The sequence below is a fragment of the Gopherus evgoodei genome, chromosome 8 (assembly GCF_007399415.2).
Source record: "Gopherus evgoodei ecotype Sinaloan lineage chromosome 8, rGopEvg1_v1.p, whole genome shotgun sequence".
NCBI classification, from domain to species: domain Eukaryota; kingdom Metazoa; phylum Chordata; order Testudines; family Testudinidae; genus Gopherus; species Gopherus evgoodei.
In genome coordinates, this window is record NC_044329.1 from 82,878,569 (window position 1) to 82,897,920 (window position 19,352).

Here is a 19,352-nt window from a genome sequence, read left to right on the forward strand (position 1 = left end):
CCCTTCTTCTGCTGTCCATCTTTTCTCTAGACTTTGTTACTAGAGATTTTTGGTTGATTGGTTTTGGATTGTTTTTGTTTTTTAATTACCCTCCACTTTCTGAGAACATTCAGTGCCATCAGATATGCTTTCTCTGGGCTGAAACCATATTGGAGCTACTTAAGGGCCCAGTCCTTTAATCCTCTTGAATAATACTCACTCTTACACATAATCCAGTTGACGTCAGTTTTTTTCAGGATCTAGCCCATGTCTATGCTGATGTTACCCATGCTATGGAAATAGGCTATTAAAAATACCATGCTATGTTGGTACTACAGCTGTAAAGGATTTTAAAAACGTAATTATACTACAGCCTTAAAAATATCAGTGTTGAAGAACTACACAGCCAATTTATTTTGGTCTACTAGCTCCATGTTTTCAGCTGTCTGCTGTTTTGAGAAGATGTCTACTTAAAGAATCCACTTAGGAGTTTCTGAATAGAAAATTGTTTTGCTGCAGTCCTACATGCCTGATCTATAATTCTTAATTAGAAGTGTATTGCCTATGGTACAAAAATGAGTCATGCTAGGAGATACTTTTGTCTTCTCTCCCTTTGGATTCTGAGGCGAGAAACTGCTGACCATAAAGATGCCAAGCTCCAAGGGTGCTGGGTTGGTTGTGGGTTTTTTTTTCCATTGTACAAAGGAACTAATGAGCATTGAAAGATTTTGATATCAACATATTGATTCCAAAAAGGAAGGTGGGCAATGCTGTAACTTCCATTTTAATTAGTATACAAATACTGAACTTGCAAGTCGCACTAGAGTTTTGATGAGCTTTGTCAACAGATATCATTAGCAGTAGATTACTAACTTCAGTGATCTGTAGCAGTTGTTTACTGATGGTTCCATATAATATGTACACAGTGTGGTAAAACAAACTCGTAAGCTGTTTAAAAAAATCACACTGGAGTGCTGCAAGTGTGGAGTAACTTACTTTAAAGAGCAGAATAATTGTCTTTTAGTCAATCTTTGAAACAACTTGGTGTGTGGCTTTAGACAAGTTACTTAATATCTTTTTTGCGTTGCTTTCCCTATGTGTAAATGGGGCTAATACTTATTCACCTTGCCATTTACTTTGAGATTTTAAGAAGAAAAGTGCAAATTATTTCATCATTATTTGCTCTGATTCATATCTGGGACTACAAAAATGGAGTTTACCCAGCCACTTTGTTTCATTTGGTATCATTTCCAGACCAAAGACTGTAGATTTTCTGTTGATTTTTCCCCTCTTCTGTGATATAGCTTAAAATATAGTCAATTGTTATTAAAAAATATTTAAAAGACCAACTAACCAAAGTTAACCAAATGTATTGCCTAAAGACAAACACTTCAATACATAGCCTCCTTCTGGAAGCAAGTCACCGTACACTGACCTTACACAGAACGAGTGCTTCAAAGATACACCCTCAAACCCACTTCTATTTATATTGTGTTGTTTACAAACTAAAGGCCCCTATATGTCACTTAAGTTAAATTTAACCCACTACTTTGCCAGCTTTGCCTTTGGTATCTCCGTATGCTTTTCTGTATCTTGTTTTGAATACTACGTTCCAAGTGTTGCTGAGCCATGAAAGTACTCCCTAACTGAACTTGGTATACAGTATTCATTCATCTTTGCTTTGACAGGTTTCCCATTTTCTAGTGCCAAAGCTGACTTCAACTTTGCAAAGTGTTGTGGGATATTTGACGTGCGAACAGAATTGTGGGAAAACCATAATACATTCAGTTAACATAACTTCCCAACACCCCATGTATAATGTGTGGTATTAATACTATAGGCATAATATCTATTTTGATGTATACTACACTTAACACATGTATTGGCTAACTGTGATCTGGGAGTAATTTTTGACTATGTTTATATGTAAAAACTTGCATCAGAATGGAGTTGGAAATACAGTGTTAGCCACTGACATTGACTCTAGGCCAGATGGTGGGGGGCTGAGTCTTTGCCAAATCCGGACACAGTACCTCAGTTTCCCTGCTATTGCCAGAATGTAATTTGGCAGAAGCAAACTGAGAACTTCTGTTGGTGATTGCAGTGGGAATGCTTCAAAGTCAGAGGAGATTAAACTCTTGTATCTTACAAGATAGCACTGAAAAAGCTATTTATTCCACCAAAACCTGGAAGTGCAGTGTTAGTTTTGCCATGAGAGGAGGTGGTCATCAAGAAAGGTTTTTTAGGAGTAAGGGACTGAGGTTTTTGGAGTTAACTATCCCTTCCATTGATTCAGAGTGGGTTTTTCCCTCAAACGCTTCCATAGAGGGATAGGCCTAGGAGATCCCAATTTTCTAGGTTGGGAGCCTCGCTGTGGATAATTGTCAGGTGTCCATCCTATTCCTCTAATAGTATCAGCGACCTTAATACTTGCATGAGTTTGTTAGCTGGTTGGCAGAGCCAGGCTGAGGTGGACAGCCTCACTCTAGATTGCTGGGGTTTTTTTTTCTCTTTTTGCAAGACGTGTTTAGGCAAACATTTATTTTCCCCAAGGATCTCTTGTGTGAGTTTTTGCAAGACTCACCATTTTCAACCCCTCTGTTCATGTATGGGAAAGCCACTGGGGAAGATTGCAAGATAGGTTGAGCTGCAAAGTCATGACTATGTGGATGCCCACTATTGCTGACTTGGCTTTGTCAGACCTGAATGGTGCTGTGACTGTGGCTTTCAGTTGCCCATCTGAGATTGGGATTTGAAAGACATTCAGATAAAATGGTATGGTGCTAGCGGAATGGAAGAAGGATTTTGAGAGTACTGCAGGAGTGGTTTCTTCCCTCATGTTTGAGGGAGATTGCCTGCTATTATCCTAAGAGGATCACAATGTTAGGAGTATTCTTAGACCCACTGTCACTTCTGGAACCTCAGCTGCCATAAATGGCTGACAGCACTTCTATTTTCATCTGTGCCAAGCTAAATATTACAAGCCGTTTGTTCTGTTGCTTTCCATAGCAGCAGGTTCCTCTAAACTCATAAGGATTTCTGTGTATAAGATAATGTTGACCTTGTCAGTATTATGTTCACAGACATCTGCTTCACTCTGTCCAGTCCCTCTCTCAGTTTGGTTCAGGCATTGGTGGAGAGCCACTGACTGCATGGCTCTAATGGACCATTCCTATCATTGGGAAAGAGGGCTGGGGAAGTAGCACAGTTGCCTTGGCATTCTTTGTTTGCTCTGAAATGCATAGGATTTTCCCAGGGATTTCTGATCTTCTATTGGCTAGGAGATTTGCATCCCTACTCCTGATGGGAAGATTTGTAGGAAGATCACTGATTGAGACCCTCTGTTGGTCTCTGTTTCTCGAGACTTTCCTGTGGAGGTTATGATTTGACCATGTGATTGCAAATTCTCTATCAGATCCAAGACTCTTAACTATATCTGTGTTTTCGGTACAATGAAATATCCCAGAAAAAAGCTTATTTCCGAACAATTCTATCCACTGTAGGAATGTGTATTTCCAGTTCTTCTCTGGATTACAAATTGTTCTAGCAAGGATGGGATGAAGAACAAATAAGGATTAAAATCACCACGTTCTTTCTGGATCCTTTCAGGGCTCTTCTTTGCCAATTGCAAGGGAGCTGCAGATGGAAATTCACCATGCTTCTCTCTAGGCGGATTGGCCTATGTGCCAAATGTGATGATGTGGGTCTCCGGTCGATTGCCAATGCACTCTTAAAATTCTCACATTGAAGTTCCCTTCATGCATCTTGCCCCCCTCCCTACCCATTGGCTTCTCACTTTTCTAGTATTTTCTGACTGACTTTTTCCCTTCCCCTTGGTATTTTCTTGAGCGTTTGGCTAGTTTTCTCATAATTCCTGGATGGCACATGTTACACCATCACTTAAATAAAGACCTCGCAGTATCTCAGTATGAGGTGTAGAATTTCCTCTGCATGGTTTGTATTAATAGTATGTGTTAATCTTTTGAACAACTTTTTACTCAGTTATGGTAGTTTTTTGCTACTGAAGCGGCTTTATGAATGGGTGTTGCCAGGTCTTAGTAACAATTTCAAGTATATTGGCTTCACTGCAACACCTTTCTCAGCCTGAATCACAGGAACCTTGTGGGTTTGGAACCTTTGCTTCATCTCACAGTTCACTGCTCTTTCTCTGCTTTCTTATTCCTTGCTGGGTATATTCCTTTGTTGTTGGCTCTAAATGAATGTCTTAAGGAATCTCAGTGCTGCTTGGCGATTTTGCCTTTGTGATACATGCCACTTTTAATAACAGGCTTGAACTCAATTGCTGTTCTCTCTCTCTCTCAGTTTCTAGATGTTGTCCCTGCAAGACAGAAAATTACGGTACCCTACAGTCTGAACTCAGAACAATGTAACTGTATGCTAATTACTTTTCCAGTCTGCTAATAGAAAATTTAAAGGGATAGAATCCATTTAATAAGTCATATGTATTGTGCTCATTTTAAAGGCCTTTCCAGACTTTTAGTCATAATAAAACCAAGAGTTAGAAGATACTGCATTTCATTCTAATTTCTTTAATAGAAAAAAATGTATGTAACTAGAGTTAAAACAAAAACAAAAAAACCAAGAACCTGGCTTGGTTATTTCAATTCTATTTCTTTCACATTCTACACAGAACTGAAAAGTCTTTAGTTTTTAAAACTGGAGTCCATCTTCTTTTTAATTTAGCCAGTTAATTTAGCCATCAAAAACACGCTGTAATTCTTTCCATTTCTTGGATTTCCTAAATCCATATTTGATTTCTTGGCAATTCTTTCTTTTACCAAAGCAGTGTTATTTACTTTTTGGCTGCCACTGATAGAATTCTAAATAAATATTTTGCTATATTACATTCCAACAATTTAGGTACGTAGCCTACCACCATGTATTGTGATGTGCAGGGAAAATAAATCTCCTAAGTGGCCTCAGTTGCAGTGCAGATCCGTTGCCAAAAATCCCACATTGTGGGACTGAACCAGAAAATATGTACAGGTCTCATCCTACTCCCAGTGAAATCAATGGTAAAACTCCCCTTGATTTCCGTGGGAGAAGAATCAGACCCTAACTCTGAATCATGGCCTAGACAATGTCATGCCCTACATTAATGGGGAAAAATCCTATTAATTTTTTGTTATATCAAGGTCTTGGAAAAAATCTGACCATTGCTGTCTATAGAATTTCCTTTCTAGAAAAAGAATCAGCTGTATGAACCATCTTCTATGCCTCAGACCAGTTCACATCATCTATGAGTCATTCCTGCTCTGTGCTTTGAAAAGTGGAGTTTAGCAGTGTGTCAGTGAACAAGCTGGTTCATGAAAGGACAGAAGTGCTAGAAAAAGAAAAAGCTGAAACAGCCTGCAGCCCTGGAGGAAAGGCAAAAGCAATATTGAGAGAACTAATTTTCAGTCCCAGTAACCCCAGGATTTGCTTGAGAGAGAAGATAAATCAGTGATAGACTGAGGTCAAGGAGAAATGGCAAGAGATACCGAAAAACTGGAATTGGGAAAAACTCATCTTAGGAAGTGCAACTCAAATTTCACTGTCCATTGCCAAGGCAAGTGGACAAATTTGGAGCTCAAGCATAGTTTTTATTGCTCAGAAGTACACAGACTACTATATATAGTTCCGGAGATAAACACATGTAACTGGATAGCTTTAAACATAGGGGATTTTGTGCATTAAAACATGTCAAAATCCATGGAAGGCTGTTATTGATTGACTTTTAGTACAGTATAGTGATTAATATATGATTTGCAGACTATTTGAAAAATAAGGCACTGGACAAGTACTTGGGAGACCTGGCTTCTGTCTTCAGCTCTTCTACTGACTTGCTGTGTGAACTTGGGCAAGTCATTTGATTTCTCAGTACCTCAGGTTCACCATCTGTGAAATGAGAGTAACAATGCTTACGCACTTCTGTTTTGGGAGCTGTGAGTGAAAAGTGCTGTGTAACTGTGTTATTTTTCAGTGACATTAATTTAACAATAAACTGAAGAATCACATTAGATACCTTAAAAAATACAAAGGTGGTTGGCTGCCAGCACAGGTGAGGAACATCAGAGGAAGTGAGAAACTACCTCACAGCCTCACCTGAGTATGTGTGATGAATGGTGCACTGCACTCCCATGAGGGCATAGTCAAAATCATCAGCCATGGGTATGCTGCCTACGGTAAGCCTAAGGCACACTGCTCCTTTCTCAGCACAACATCTGCCTGTGCAGAGATGGCTCCCATAGCACCAAAAGACCAAGACACTGCTCTATTCCTGTCAGTGTGAAGGGCAGGATTGATCCAGTATTCAACCTTCCCCAAGGTTTTTTCATCACTTTCTTACATCCGATGTTAAAGAGTTAACAAGTCACATGTTTAACAATCTTGTTATATAGCATTCAGTTTAAGTGGTTCATAGACTTTTGCTAATTCTTGGAAGGCATCGTTCTAATGTACCTGTTTTAGCTCAGCTTAATGCAAAACACAAAAACTAATTGCTTGATTGATTACACTGTAGTTGTTGGAGCTCATTCAAGTGGGGTTTAAAATGGAAATGCTAACAACTTTCACTACAGAACGGTAAGGCCACCACTATAATACTCTAATGAACAAGAATTCCCACTTTAACAAACACATACATAGCCATGTTCAGCTGCTGATTTTTAATGAAAGAAATGAGGGTAGCAATACAATATGTTGTTGGCTTTTCTTCCTTTCCTTTCAAAACTGAATAAATAGGAATATCACGGTAGCCAGTGGGACGATATACATTTTGGATGTTTTCTGATGTTGAATAGGAATATATGTGTGTGTGAAGTTAAATGCTTAAAACTTTCAGATAACTTTTCTAGATCCATCGTTGTTCCCTGGAATTGTAGCCCTTGTTAGTGCAGAAAAATCTTTAATGTTCTCACTCAAATAAAACTTCTGCTGAAGTAAATGGGATTTTGCCCGAGGGAGCATTGTGGGAGCTGGCCATTTGTCGTTGTCTGTAATGTATATAGTGCACTGTCTCCTATTATTCAATTCTATACCAGGAATGTTTTGGAAGGCAGGTTGACAGGTATGTAAGATAACACTATAGAATATATTTGTCACTGAGGCAAGGTAGGAACATTGGAAAAGAAATGAAAAAGACAAGGCAGAAAAGTGTCCTCTTTCTTCTGGCATTACAGAGCTTCCAAATTACATCTGTTCTTCATACATTTTCCAGAGGGAGTTTTCTTAGATCCTGGTTTAATTACATTTGAGATGCAAAACCTCCAGCAAAGTCATTTTCTCTATATATCATTTCATCCTCTTTTTTCCCCCATTCCCCACATTTTATTTGAGCCTATATCTTTCTGCCAGGACTTTGCTGCTGAACCCCAGCAGGAATCTAAGCAGATGCTAACCATTTAGGTTTATTAAATACATTCATCAGTTTTATGTCTCCCATCCCCTTCATTTGTAGCCTAGCGGCACCACTGCTAATCCATTTGGGTAACGTGCAAACAGCAGATTGGGGTAAGGACTCTGAAAAATTCTGGTGTCTTTGATTTGCTCCAAAAACAAAATGAAACAAAACCTCCCCTCTTTATTAAATTGGTCATACTTAGAAAGGATTCACTGTATAATAAAAAGGAGACTTGACAATGTCTCTTTATGAAGTGAGTAAATATAAGGTGACAAGGCTGCAGGTAAGGGAGGCTGTCAGGGAGCAGGACAGCAGAGTTTAGCCAGGGGCTTCTGTCAGTGGGAGCTGGAGCAGGACCATGACAAGAAAGGGAAGTGGACTGCTGTTATCCGGGCTCCCATGGACGTGGATGTAAATCAGAGGGACTCCTAATTACTTCATTGGCCTTACTCTCGTTTAGCTTGGTGTAGAGCTAAATCGGGCCAGCTGAGAGAGGCTTTTGGGGCGAGAGCAGGGAGCAGAGGGAGGACAAGGGAAGCAGCGGGGGAGAAAGGAAGTGTCTGGGGAGAAAAGCAGAGAGCAAGAAGGAAGGCGGGAGTAGGGACAGAGAAGATGCTTTAGGAGGCCACCTCTGGACAGATGCGTTCGGGAAGTGATCACAAAGGCTGCGCGGCGCCCCTGGCCCTTCAAGAGGCGCAGGGCCCCCAAGGGAGCCGATGCAGCCGGCGGCTGCTAGAACTTGCAGACAGTGCTGCGGCCGAGCGAGGAGGCGGTGGCAATTCCCTCCGCAGGCGGCAGCCCCAAGACCGCGTGCGCCCAGCCTAGGGCCAGGCGCGCGCTCTGCGGGGCTCTGCGCGGCTCGGCCCTGGCTGGGGTGAGGCGGGTTTGATGATGTAATCGCAAATCAGGGAGCGGTGAAATTTAACACCGAGCGCGGGTGGGGAGGGTTTGCCTTGGGTCGGCTGGCGGCTCTGTAACCCAGCCAGAGGCAGGCTGCGCTCAACGCTGCACGCCTGTGCATCGCCACTAGACCCCTCGGCCAAGCGCTTTGCAAAGGCTCTGGTAACCTGGCAGCGGTTCTTCACCCCAGCCAAGGATTTCTCCTGCACGTCCCCTCCCGGTCCGCCCCGCCCCATCCCCGCAGCGGATCGCCGAGTCCAATGCAGGGCTTCCGCTGTACTTGCAAGGCTCCTGTCTGTGAACCACGTGTGAAGCCGAGCGCTCCGCTCTTGTTTCTACTGATGCCATCCTCCCTAACTCCCCCGAGAGTGAGACCCCAAGGCAGGCTCCTTCACCATGTGGGGGACGCACTAGGGCTTGCCAAGAGCTCGTAAGGGACCATCTGCTCTGGGGTTGATTTCATGGACAGTACCTGAACCTTGAGCGGTCTGGAGCTGGCTTCTGTTTTCGGTTAGATCTTCGCTGCTCGGACAGATGCAGACAAATGCATTTAGGAGCAAAAAGGACAAGGACTGGAAGCATCTCTCCCATAGCAAAAACGTAAGTAAGAGCCCAGCAGTCAAGCGTGTGTGTTGTGGGGTGGGAGTGACGATTGCAGTTCGCTGCACACACGGCGCACGTCTTGTCAGTGTCTGTGAGCACTGCAGGCAGTTTATTTTGGAGCTACGCGTTTCCCTTGTCTTGCAATTGTAAAATGCCTGTTTAAAAGGCGGGTCCTGCAGACGGTTTATGTTAAAGCAATCAAGCCGCGCAGAAGGAAAAGTTTATTGGCACTTTTCCCACTGCCGGCTAAAACAGGCTTCGCGGATTTAGCGACTTCCAGGTCTCCCCCTTCCGAAATGAGTTACGGGATTCACTTATCTTCAACAACCAACAAAAACCAACCCCCGAACTGCCGGCTCCTGTGCTTGCGATTTCTCCCCTGGAGGGAAGAATTCTGCGCTCCGTGCGTTCTCCAGATGAACGGTGCTAGCGTAGCTCTGTTAGTCTAGCAATGCGAAGAACCTTTACATCCAGGGTAGTTTATGGAGTTTCCGAGTTATGAAGCGAGGGGTTTGGGCAAGGGGTTGATAAGAGATGACTGCGTGTGTATGTTTTGCCGCAGCTTTCTTCTCCTCTCGAGGACACAACAATAGTACAGGAGCTGCTGCGGGGCTCGGGCTGATTTTGTTGTCACTGGTGAGCTGCTGCTGTTGGAGAGAGGGCAATAATGTGAGGAAACTAAGGGAAAGTGGTATTTTGACTTCCTCTCAGATGGGGCAGACGCTGGCGTTATTTTTAGAATCGAGAATATGCTCAAGTAGCTTTTTTTCTACGCACTTGTAGGGGAATCTGCTAGTCCTTAGCTGCAGCCGCCCCCCCCCTCCCCTATTCAGCCTAATAAGATTGATTACGCAGGCTAGTGGCTATTTAAAGAGTCTGCAGACAAGGCCGCCCAGAGGGGGGAAGTGGGGCAATTTGCCCTTACCGGCAGGGATTGCCACAAGAATATAGTATTTTATAGTATTGCAACTTTTTTTATGGAAGGGACCCCAAAATTGCTTTGCCCCAGGCCCTGTCTGCAGAAATGAATCATTTCGTAGTAGCGTTTGTGAAGTCTGCAGCCTCCTAGCGAAGAGCTGAGAGGCGGAAAATTCCCAGATCAGCAGTTCGCTGCCACCAGAGGGGAGTTGCAAAGACGTCCTCCGATATTTGTATGGAGTTGTATGTGCGGGGAGGTTGTGTGTGTGGCGGGGGTGAGATTTGCACTTTAAAAAGCTCGAAATCCCCGTTTCACAGCCCAGGGATGGAATTAGGCTCCGTGTTTGACACGCTCCCTCTGGAGGAGCCAGTTCGCTTTGCTCACTTACGTGTAGCTCAAGTGGGCACCGACTGGGGCAGACGCCACATCGGTGAGCTGAGCCCGCCTTGGAAATGCCCCATGCACTCCCCGGATGGCCCCGTCACCCAGGGGTCCGCCTCGCGCTCATTCATCCCCGGGCCGGCCGAGCTAGACGGGCAGGGGGCTGGGGCGGTGCTGCCGCTGGAAATGACTTCAGAGCCCCCAACTCCAGAACCGGCGCACACCGGGCGCTGCCCCGCCCCGTCTGCTACGAGCCCGTAGTGCTGCCGGGCAAAGCCGGTGCGTTCGCTGCTGCCGGGCCGGGGGAGCAGAGGGGCCGGGCGCCAGGCATGGCGGGCGGGGGGGCCGGGGGGACGCTGAGGGAGGAGCTCGGTGCTGCTGCTCCCTGTCACACCTGCGGAGGGGGGCATAGCGGGGCTGGGGAGAGGTGTTGGGGGTGGGGTGGGAAGGCGCAGCGGGAATTGATGGGGGAGCGGGCTGAGCTGGGGCGCGCAGGGCTCCCGGGGTGGGGGTGTGATGTGCGGGGGGGGGAGGGGGGAATCCTTGCTTTGCTGGCGGCTCCCAGGCTCCGTTGCCTTGGAGCACCGCCGAGCCTCCCCGCCCCTAGGCAGCGCCGATGGCTCAGTGGAGTGGGGCTCCCCCCGCCCAGACGCTGCCCCTCTGGCTCAGTCCCCCCACAGCCCTGCTCCCCTTCGCCACGCATCGTGCAGCCGCATGTGGGGGACCCCAGCGCGGGGTGAGCAGCACAGAGGGGGAGCAGGGCGCTGCGGGGAGCGTGATGGGGGAAGCGGAGAACTCCATGGTTCCTTTGGTGAGCCCGCCGTGGCTTGTCATTGCAGAGTTCCTCTAAGCTCTGCTCCCCGGCCCCTCAGCTCAAGCCCAAATCCCCCCAACTCTGTTGTCCCCTCATCCCCTTCCCAGCAGCCACTCCCAGATCCCCTACAGATTCATAACCCCCAACAGATTATCCCTATGCCCATGCCATGCCTACTTTCCTGTAGCTACATCCTCCCTTGTCCACCTGTACCCCCAGCCTCAGACCCTTTTCCATGCACAATCCATGTCCCTCCCTATACCCTACCACATTCTGCTTTTCAATGGGAAGTCCAGCCTGGAAGGGGTTATATATTACCAGGACTGAAAGGCTGGGGCCTGTGGCGGACAGCAAAGTTGTGTGGGGTGGGGAGCCTGGGGGCAATCCAGGCTGTATGCAAGGGTCCAAGAGGGTGTGTGTGGATTGAGGCTCTGTGGGAGTTGCTGCCTGTCAATGATGACAGCTAGCGGTGTGAATAACTATCAGAGTTGACATATGCAGTATTTATTAAAAACTGGGAAATTCTCACTAACAAGCCAAACCTTTGCTGACAGTTTAGGTTTCTGAATTACTGAAAATCAAGGAGATCATGAGGTCAGGCAACCTATATTCAAATGCCTCCTTACTTCCACAACTTCTCTTACATTTGCAACATATAACTACCACTGTGCACACACCAAATTCCTCTATGCAGCACTAAAACATACAACTTTATGATTTCATACTTTTTCATGTAAGAATAACATTATAGACTTTACCAGTGCACATCATCTGTCAAGTTTATATGTTAACCTAGCCATGGTCAGAATTAAGGTTGCTTGTAAATCTGAGTGGGCAGTAGAGGCATTTGGTTTGTACATTGTGACTGGTTATATAGTGCAAGTGCAAGGGAGTTTGTTGTGGAGGTGAGGGATCTTTGAGTGATGTTTAGTTGTTAAGGCATATGAATGTAGGTTGCCTTAATTCAGGATCTGATTGATCTTCGGTGATTGTGTTGGTTGGATTTCTCCTTGAGCAACCTTAAATCTAAAGCAACAGGTTTTTTACTGTGGGATTAAACAAAATTGTAGAGGGATCTTAATGCTAGATAAATGCAAATACATTTGTTAAAGCAGTACAACAGCACAAACTGAAGTTTACCTAAGTGTGTCCCAAACTTGTGGTGTTCAGCTAGTTTGAGCGCTACACTAATGCAAATAATAAAATAATAATAATAATAATAATAATAATTTGGTTTAAATAACTTTTGTTTTTTAGAAGTCCAGACACACTGTGTGCTACAGGGATTGTTTCTGGGTTTAAGCTGAAGTAAAGATCCTGCTCTGTATTCTGTCACTTTAAATTCTACACCTGACAGCTGTTTAAGCATGAGAGGTCCCTGTGTCCCAGGCACTGGCCTAGAACTGCTGCCCGCTATTTCTTACTTACTAACTGACCAAATTGTTCCTTCAGCTCCGCTTCCCAAGCCCTGCATTCTCTGAATTAGGCCCTCAGATGCATTCATGGGTAATTCAGGGCTTTGAAAATTGGGTCCAGATGGGAAAAAATCTGAACGATTTGAAATGGGATTGAAGAGTTTGAAAATCTCATACATTTGTGTAAACAGCAACATGAAAGTAGCAGCAGGGAAGGAGTTTGGCTTCTTGGGAGGCTGCTGCTGTTGGGACACTGGGGTTGGTTTGCACATTCCTGGCAGGGGAGCTGTCCTTTCCCTGCCCAATAGTCTTGTGTCAGAATCAGTAGCAACTCATCCATTAATAAACTTCATTATGTGGCCAGCCAGGGAGAAAAGTATTATAGGAAGCTCCGCCTGGCAGGGTTTAAACAACATGAGATATTTATCCAAGATAGTTGTGTTTTCTTAAAGGGCAATGAGAGAGAGAGAGAGAGAGAGGGGAGAGAGAGAGGGAATGTGTGTGTTGAGGGGGGGTTATCTCAATTAGAAGCAAGAGGCAGATGAGTACCCTCTAATGTTTGGGAGAACTAAGTGTAATTCAAGAGCCAGATCCTGCTTGCCTTACACACAGAAATAATTTGGGCCAAGTCTTGCTTACTCTCAGAAATAGTCCCGTTGACTCCAGTGAGTTTACTTGCATGAGTACATTTAGGGGTATTTTGTCCCCAAGTTAGCTGAGCAAATAGAGAAAATAAAAGCGGCAAAAAGTTCTGTGGCACCTTATAGACTAACAAATGTATTGGAGCATGAGCTTTCGTGGGTGAATGCCAACTTCACTGGGTGCATGTCACATGCTCCAATACATTTGTTAGTCTATAAGTGGCACAGGACTCTTTGCCGCTTTTACAGATCCAGACTAACACGGCTACCCCTCTGATACTAGAAAGAATAAGCCCCTTCTGGGATAATGGAGTGTTTGTGTTAAGCAAACAAAGGCCTCATGGAAAGTACACAATTTTTGGCCATCTAAAAAGCACCTTTTTGAGGGGATGCTGTTAGGTCAAATTGGGCTCCAGTGTTCCCTGTGCAGGGTATGCAGTAATGTACCTGATGGTGCTTTCCTTGCACTTCCAGGATCCCTTTGTGTTCAGATGACAAAACCTTTAATTCTTAAATGTGAACCATATAACCCTATGGTACTTCTATTTGCAGACTTTTAGCATGTGATTAACTGCAAGTCCTGAACTGTTGTTTATTTAAATCTTATATTGGTATAACAGTCGATAAAATAAAAAAAAAAACCTAAATTTATTAGTGAAGAGGAGGACATAGAGGAATACTTTAATGTAAGGCTTTCCTTGGGTAGTCCAATTGGAAATATTTAAGATACTGTAGATAGCAGAACTGGTTAAAATAAAAGAGAATCAGGTAAAAAATTCACAAAAGATTTGTAGTAACTTATTTCCTTTTATTTTTCTCAGTTTTATTCCAAATTTTGTCAACATTAAAAAAAAAACCAGTTCTTCTAGGTACATATTACATCTGTTACCTTATACTAAATCCTATTCATAGTGCACAGCCTCAGTAACTTGGGTATTCACAGGGGAGTTGTGCAAGCACTGGGGAGGGAGGCATCCTTCCTCCAAATCCATGGTGGAGTAGCAGACGTTCTCTCAGGCCACTACTGCAATAGTCCTTGTGGCTGTTCTATTGAAGCACTCTACCTCAGAGAGGAGAGGAATGGTACACTGGCCTCATCTCATCCTTGGCCTGCTGCCCATCCTCTCTCTGCACTTGCAGTGCAAACAGTCTGTATGGAGCTATTCTCAGCAGCATGCAGAAGTGTTGGTCTCTCAGTTCATTAATGCAGACCATAATGAAAGTTAATAGAAATGTTTGCTAGCAGAACAACAGGTTCTTATCACCAGAAATCCATGAAAATTAATCTAGAAGAATTCCTGTTAATGTATATCTAATCAGTGATTCTTCAGGGCTCAAACCTGAGAGGTCTTGAGGGGGCATCCATAAATTATGTAACATATTTGTCAGTGATTTTCAAAACCCATCCACTCCTTGTAATACTTTGTAACACTAAAACCAACATGCAAAATTAAGGACCCACCCATCCCCTAATTCTTTACATAATTTAAGGACAGCTGCTTGCACACCTCTTGAGTGGCTTATCCAATATGTTTCATCTCTGTTGTGGAGAACACATCTGTAGGAGAGTGAGGATAGCTAACTCTGTGCTAGCTCTGTCTTAGGGCTTGTCTACATCAGAAAGTTGCAGCGCTGGTGAGGGAGTTACAGCGCTGCAACTTTGAAGGTGTACACATCTGCAGGGCATCACCAGCGCTGCAACTCCCTGTTTGCAGCGCTGGCCGTACTCCCGTTTTGTCTCGGGTGTAGAGGATCCAGCGCTGGTGATCCAGCGCTGGTAATCCAATGTAAACACTTACCAGCGCTTTTCTTGACCTCCGTGGAAGGAGGAAGCCTCTGGTAATCAAGCTGATCTCCTTTCCCGGTTTGCTGTCTCGTTCCCGGAACCCCGAGCAAGCAGGTCTCCTTCTCTGCGGTTTGCTGGGTGGCTCCGGGAACGGGAGAGCAAACCGCGGCGAAGCTGGTCTCCTTCCCCGGTTTGCTCTCTCGGTCCCGGAACCCCGAGCAAGCAGGTCTCCTTCCCTGCGGTTTGCTGGGTGGCTCCGGGAACGCGAGAGCAAACCGCGGCGAAGCTGGTCTCCTTCCCCGGTTTGCTCTCTCGGTCCCGGAACCCCGAGCAAGCAGGTCTCCTTCCCTGCGGTTTGCTGAGTGGCTCCGGGAACGCGAGAGCAAACCGCGGCGAAGCTGGTCGCCTTTCCCGGTTGCTCTCGCGTTCCCGGAACCCCCCCTTGAAGCCGCCCAACAGCGCTGCAGTGTGGCCACATCTAACACCACTTGCAGCGCTGGTTGCTGTAAGTGTGGCCACTCTGCAGCGCTGGCCCTATACAGCTGTACTAATACAGCTGTAACAACCAGCGCTGCAAAATTTTAGATGTAGACATGGCCTCAGTCTCTCTAATCTCACTGCCAATAAGGGAGCTAATTAGTTCCAGTTTTAATGTGGGCAAACTAGGAACAAGACTGAAAACAACCAATTCAAATGTCACCAGGAGTGCAATTGGGGGAAATGGTGGTAGTATAAGATCTGCTCACAAAATAAGCGCCATCCACGTGAGTCACCAAAATCAGAAGCTGGTCACAGTAGATTGTGTAAATGTTCAAAATATGACCATGTGTGCTCTCTGGGTTCTTTGATTCATAGAATCGTAGGTTCCAAGGCCCAGAAGGGACCACCATGATCATCTAGTCTGGCTTCCTGTGTAACACAAACCATAGAACCTCCCCAAAATAATTCCTGGAGTATATTTTTTAGAAAAACATCCCATCTTGATTTCATAATTGTCATTGATGGAGGATCCTCCACAACCCTTGACAAACTGCTCCACTGGTCAATTACTCTAACCGTGAAATATTTATCTTATTTCCAGTCTGAATTTGTCTAGCTTCAAATTCCAGCTTTGAACTGGGTTCTCTTTTGGTTGAATATATTTATGGATTCTGGTAGCCTTCTTGAACTTGCTTCTTGACTTGCTCTCCTCCCCCCCCCAAAAAAGGGTGGTATCTCCCAAATGGCACCCACTTTCAGCACCAAAATGAGATGTCACTCTCAATAAATTGTATAGATCTGTGATCCTTCCACTCCTTTTATACAGAAAGAGTGAAATAGTTAATAATGTTGACATTTAAATCATCATCACTGGGTATCTGAGTTAACATTTAAATGAAATGAATGAGGCAGCTCACATCTATTGTTCTAGGCTCTCTGCACACTCTTCTCTGCTTAATTTCCAATTGGTTCACATTTTTAAGCTTTTCTTTGCAACTGTAACAACTAGAGACATGGGGTGTTTTTTGTTCGTTTGTTATTCTGAGCCCTGCATGTCACTGAACAGTCATCAGGTGGTAATAATTTTCAGTCATTGCTCACCAGGGCAGGCTGTGATCATTACTAGTCCCCTGCACTATTCAGTCCCTCAGCTTGAAGAAACTAACAATACTGATGGGTTTAGTCCATGGTCTAATGGGCAAGTGTCCACATCACAAAAAGCACTATCAGAATGATCAGTCATTAACACCACTGATTGGCACATTCACTAGGGGTGGTTCAAGTACGTTTGATTGCTCCATTCCTCATGTAATTGTGTGATTTCCTTCAGCCTACGCTTATATTCAGAATTATGAGAGAGGGTGAGGAGGCAAGAATGGATAGGAATAAGGGCAGGGGTGGGGGGACCCAGACACTAGGACAGGAAGTGGGCAGTGGCCAAGTGACACTGAAACAGCCCCAGGGGCCCCCAGAGTTCAGAAAGAGGGAGAAAACAGTCAGCAGGTAAGTCAGCTTGAGGTTACTTGGCTTGACTCCCAAACACAGACACTCCCACTTTCCCTGCCTTCATGTGTCATCAGGGAAGGTGGCCCAGCAGGCACAAAGATATGAGTTGGGCTAAGGACACAGTCAGGGGTCAGGGGTCTCTGATGTTCATGAGGCCCTACTGTTCACTCATTCCTCTCTTAAGGTCTGACTGGATAAGAGTGAGGAGCAGGGCTTGAACATTTCATTCACTCCTGCTTGCCCAAGGATTAAGATCCTCTTCTAGCTGAGGCAAGTATAATAAGACTCGTTTTGTAATTTGGGGTTTGTAACTAGGATCATGAAGTCCCAGGAAGAAGAGGGTCCAAGCTGAGTTATTCAGCAGAGAAATGAATAGCCTGCTCTAGAAACCCATGGGGAGGGGAAAAATAACCCCCTTTTAGTGCCAAATCCTCCAAGCCTTATGCAGCAAGCAGTCCCACTGCTTTCAGTGGGACTGCTTATATGAGCAAAATAAGTAAGAATTGGCCTTTAACCAGCACCAAGACTTGAAAAGTTGTGGTCTTGTTTGAGAAGTGAGAACTCATGCAAATAAATTTTCATCCCATGACAGCAACTTCCTTAATTCTTCATCCCTCCTCCTCTATAGGCACGGAGCAGCTCTCTTGTGCAACTGCAGATCAGGGGAAAGGCACAATTTACAAAATATTTTACCTGTTGTGGAGTAAAGAAGCAGAAGGAATAGGATTTCCCCAACCACTGGGGGACTTTAGCCCCTGTGGTTGTCTTTTAGTCTTTTCCTTGTCTAATTCATTACCTGTTCTTGACATTAGCCAGGGAAGGGGGCTGTATATGCCAGACTTTTGTCTTTACCTCTCCATTAATATATCTGCATATCCAGTTATATTTCTGTAACATTCAGCTTTGCAGAATCCTTTGGACTCATCCTGTAATTATTGATGAGGATGTAAAAATAAATATATGCGACATACAATAGCTATCCCTATTTAATATGAATAGACCTGTCAGAATGTTAAGGAAGAACCACCTTTGCTTTTAGAATATGGGGGTTTCCTTAAGCATAGAATCATAGAATATTAGGTTGGAAGAGACTTCAGGATGTCATCTAGTCCAATCCCCTGCTAAAAGCAGGACCAATCCCAACTAAATCATCCCAACCAGGGCTTTGTCAAGCTGTTCCCTAAAAACCTCTAAGGATGGAGATTACACCATCTCCCTAGGTAACCCATTCCAGTGCTTCACTACCCTCCTAGTGAACTAGTGTTTCCTAATATCCAACCTAGACCTCCCGCACTGCAACTTGAGACCATTGCTCCTTATTCTATCATCTGCCACCACTGAGAACAGCCAAGCTCCATTCTTTTTGGAGCCCCGCTTCAGGTAGTTGAAGGCTGCTATGAAATCTCCCCTCACTCTTCTCTTCTGCAGACTAAATAACCTCAGTTCCCTCAGCCTCTCCTTGTATGTCATGTGCCCCAGACCTCTAATAATGTTCGTTGCCCTCCGCTGGACTCTCTCCAATTTGTCCACATTCCTTCTGTAGTGGGGGGACCAAAACTGGATGCAATACTCCAGGTGTGGCCTCACCAGTGCCAAATAGAGGGGAATAATCACTTCCCTTGATCTGCTGGGAATGCTCCTACTAATATAGCCCAATATGCCGTTGGCTTTCTTGGCAACAAGGGCACATTGCTGACTCATATTCAGCTTTTCATCCACTGTAATCTCCAGGTCCTTTTCTGCAGATCTGCTGCTTAGCCAGTTGGTCCCCAGCCTGTAGCTGTGCATGGGATTCTTCCTTCCTAAGTGCAGGACTCTGCACTTGTCCTTGTTGAACCTCATCAGATTTCTTTTGGCCCAATCCTCCAAATTCTCTAGGTCACTCTGGACCCTATCCCTACCCTCCAGAATATCTACCTCTCCCCCCAACTTAGTGTCATCTGAGAACTTGCTGAAGGTGAAATTCATCCCATCATCCAGATCATTAATAAAAATATTGAACAAAACCGGCCCCAGGACCAACTCCTGGGGCACTCCGCTTGATACCAGCTGCCAACTAGACATCGAGCTGTTGATCACTACCTGTTGGACCCGACAATCTAGCCTGCTTTCTAGCCACCTTATAGTCCAGTCATCCAATCCATACTTCTTTAGCTTGCTGCCAAGTTAAAGAAGTAGGCAAACAAGCATCCTGAGTGAAGTCTTAAGTAAAAAATCTTAAGTGAATCCACATGTTCCATAGAATCTCTATGGATAGTAATTTCATGCTCTAATAAGAATATAAAATTAGGAATCTATTATTGACCACGGAACCAGGATAGTGCTAGTGATGATGAAATGCTAAGGGAGATTAGAGAGGCTATCAAAATTAAGAACTCAGTAATAGTGGGGGATTTCAATTATCCCCATATTGACTGGGAGCATGTAACTTCAGGATGAAATGCAGAGGCAAAATTTCGTGATACTTTAAATGACTGCTTCTTGAAGCAGCTGGTATTGGAACCCACAAGGGGAGAGGCAACTCTC

General features: G+C 44.7%; 1 protein-coding gene across 1 annotated transcript in view; it reads left to right on the plus strand.

The window, feature by feature from the left end:
- The first annotated feature begins 8,387 nt into the window (after positions 1-8,387).
- Positions 8,388-19,352, plus strand: part of COL24A1 (collagen type XXIV alpha 1 chain) — a 253,533-nt gene continuing 242,568 nt past the window's right edge. The window contains exon 1 of the mRNA XM_030572150.1: positions 8,388-8,881. Coding sequence (XP_030428010.1) covers positions 8,826-8,881 — 56 coding nt within the window. The 5' untranslated portion in view covers positions 8,388-8,825. The remainder of the gene's footprint in view (positions 8,882-19,352) is intronic.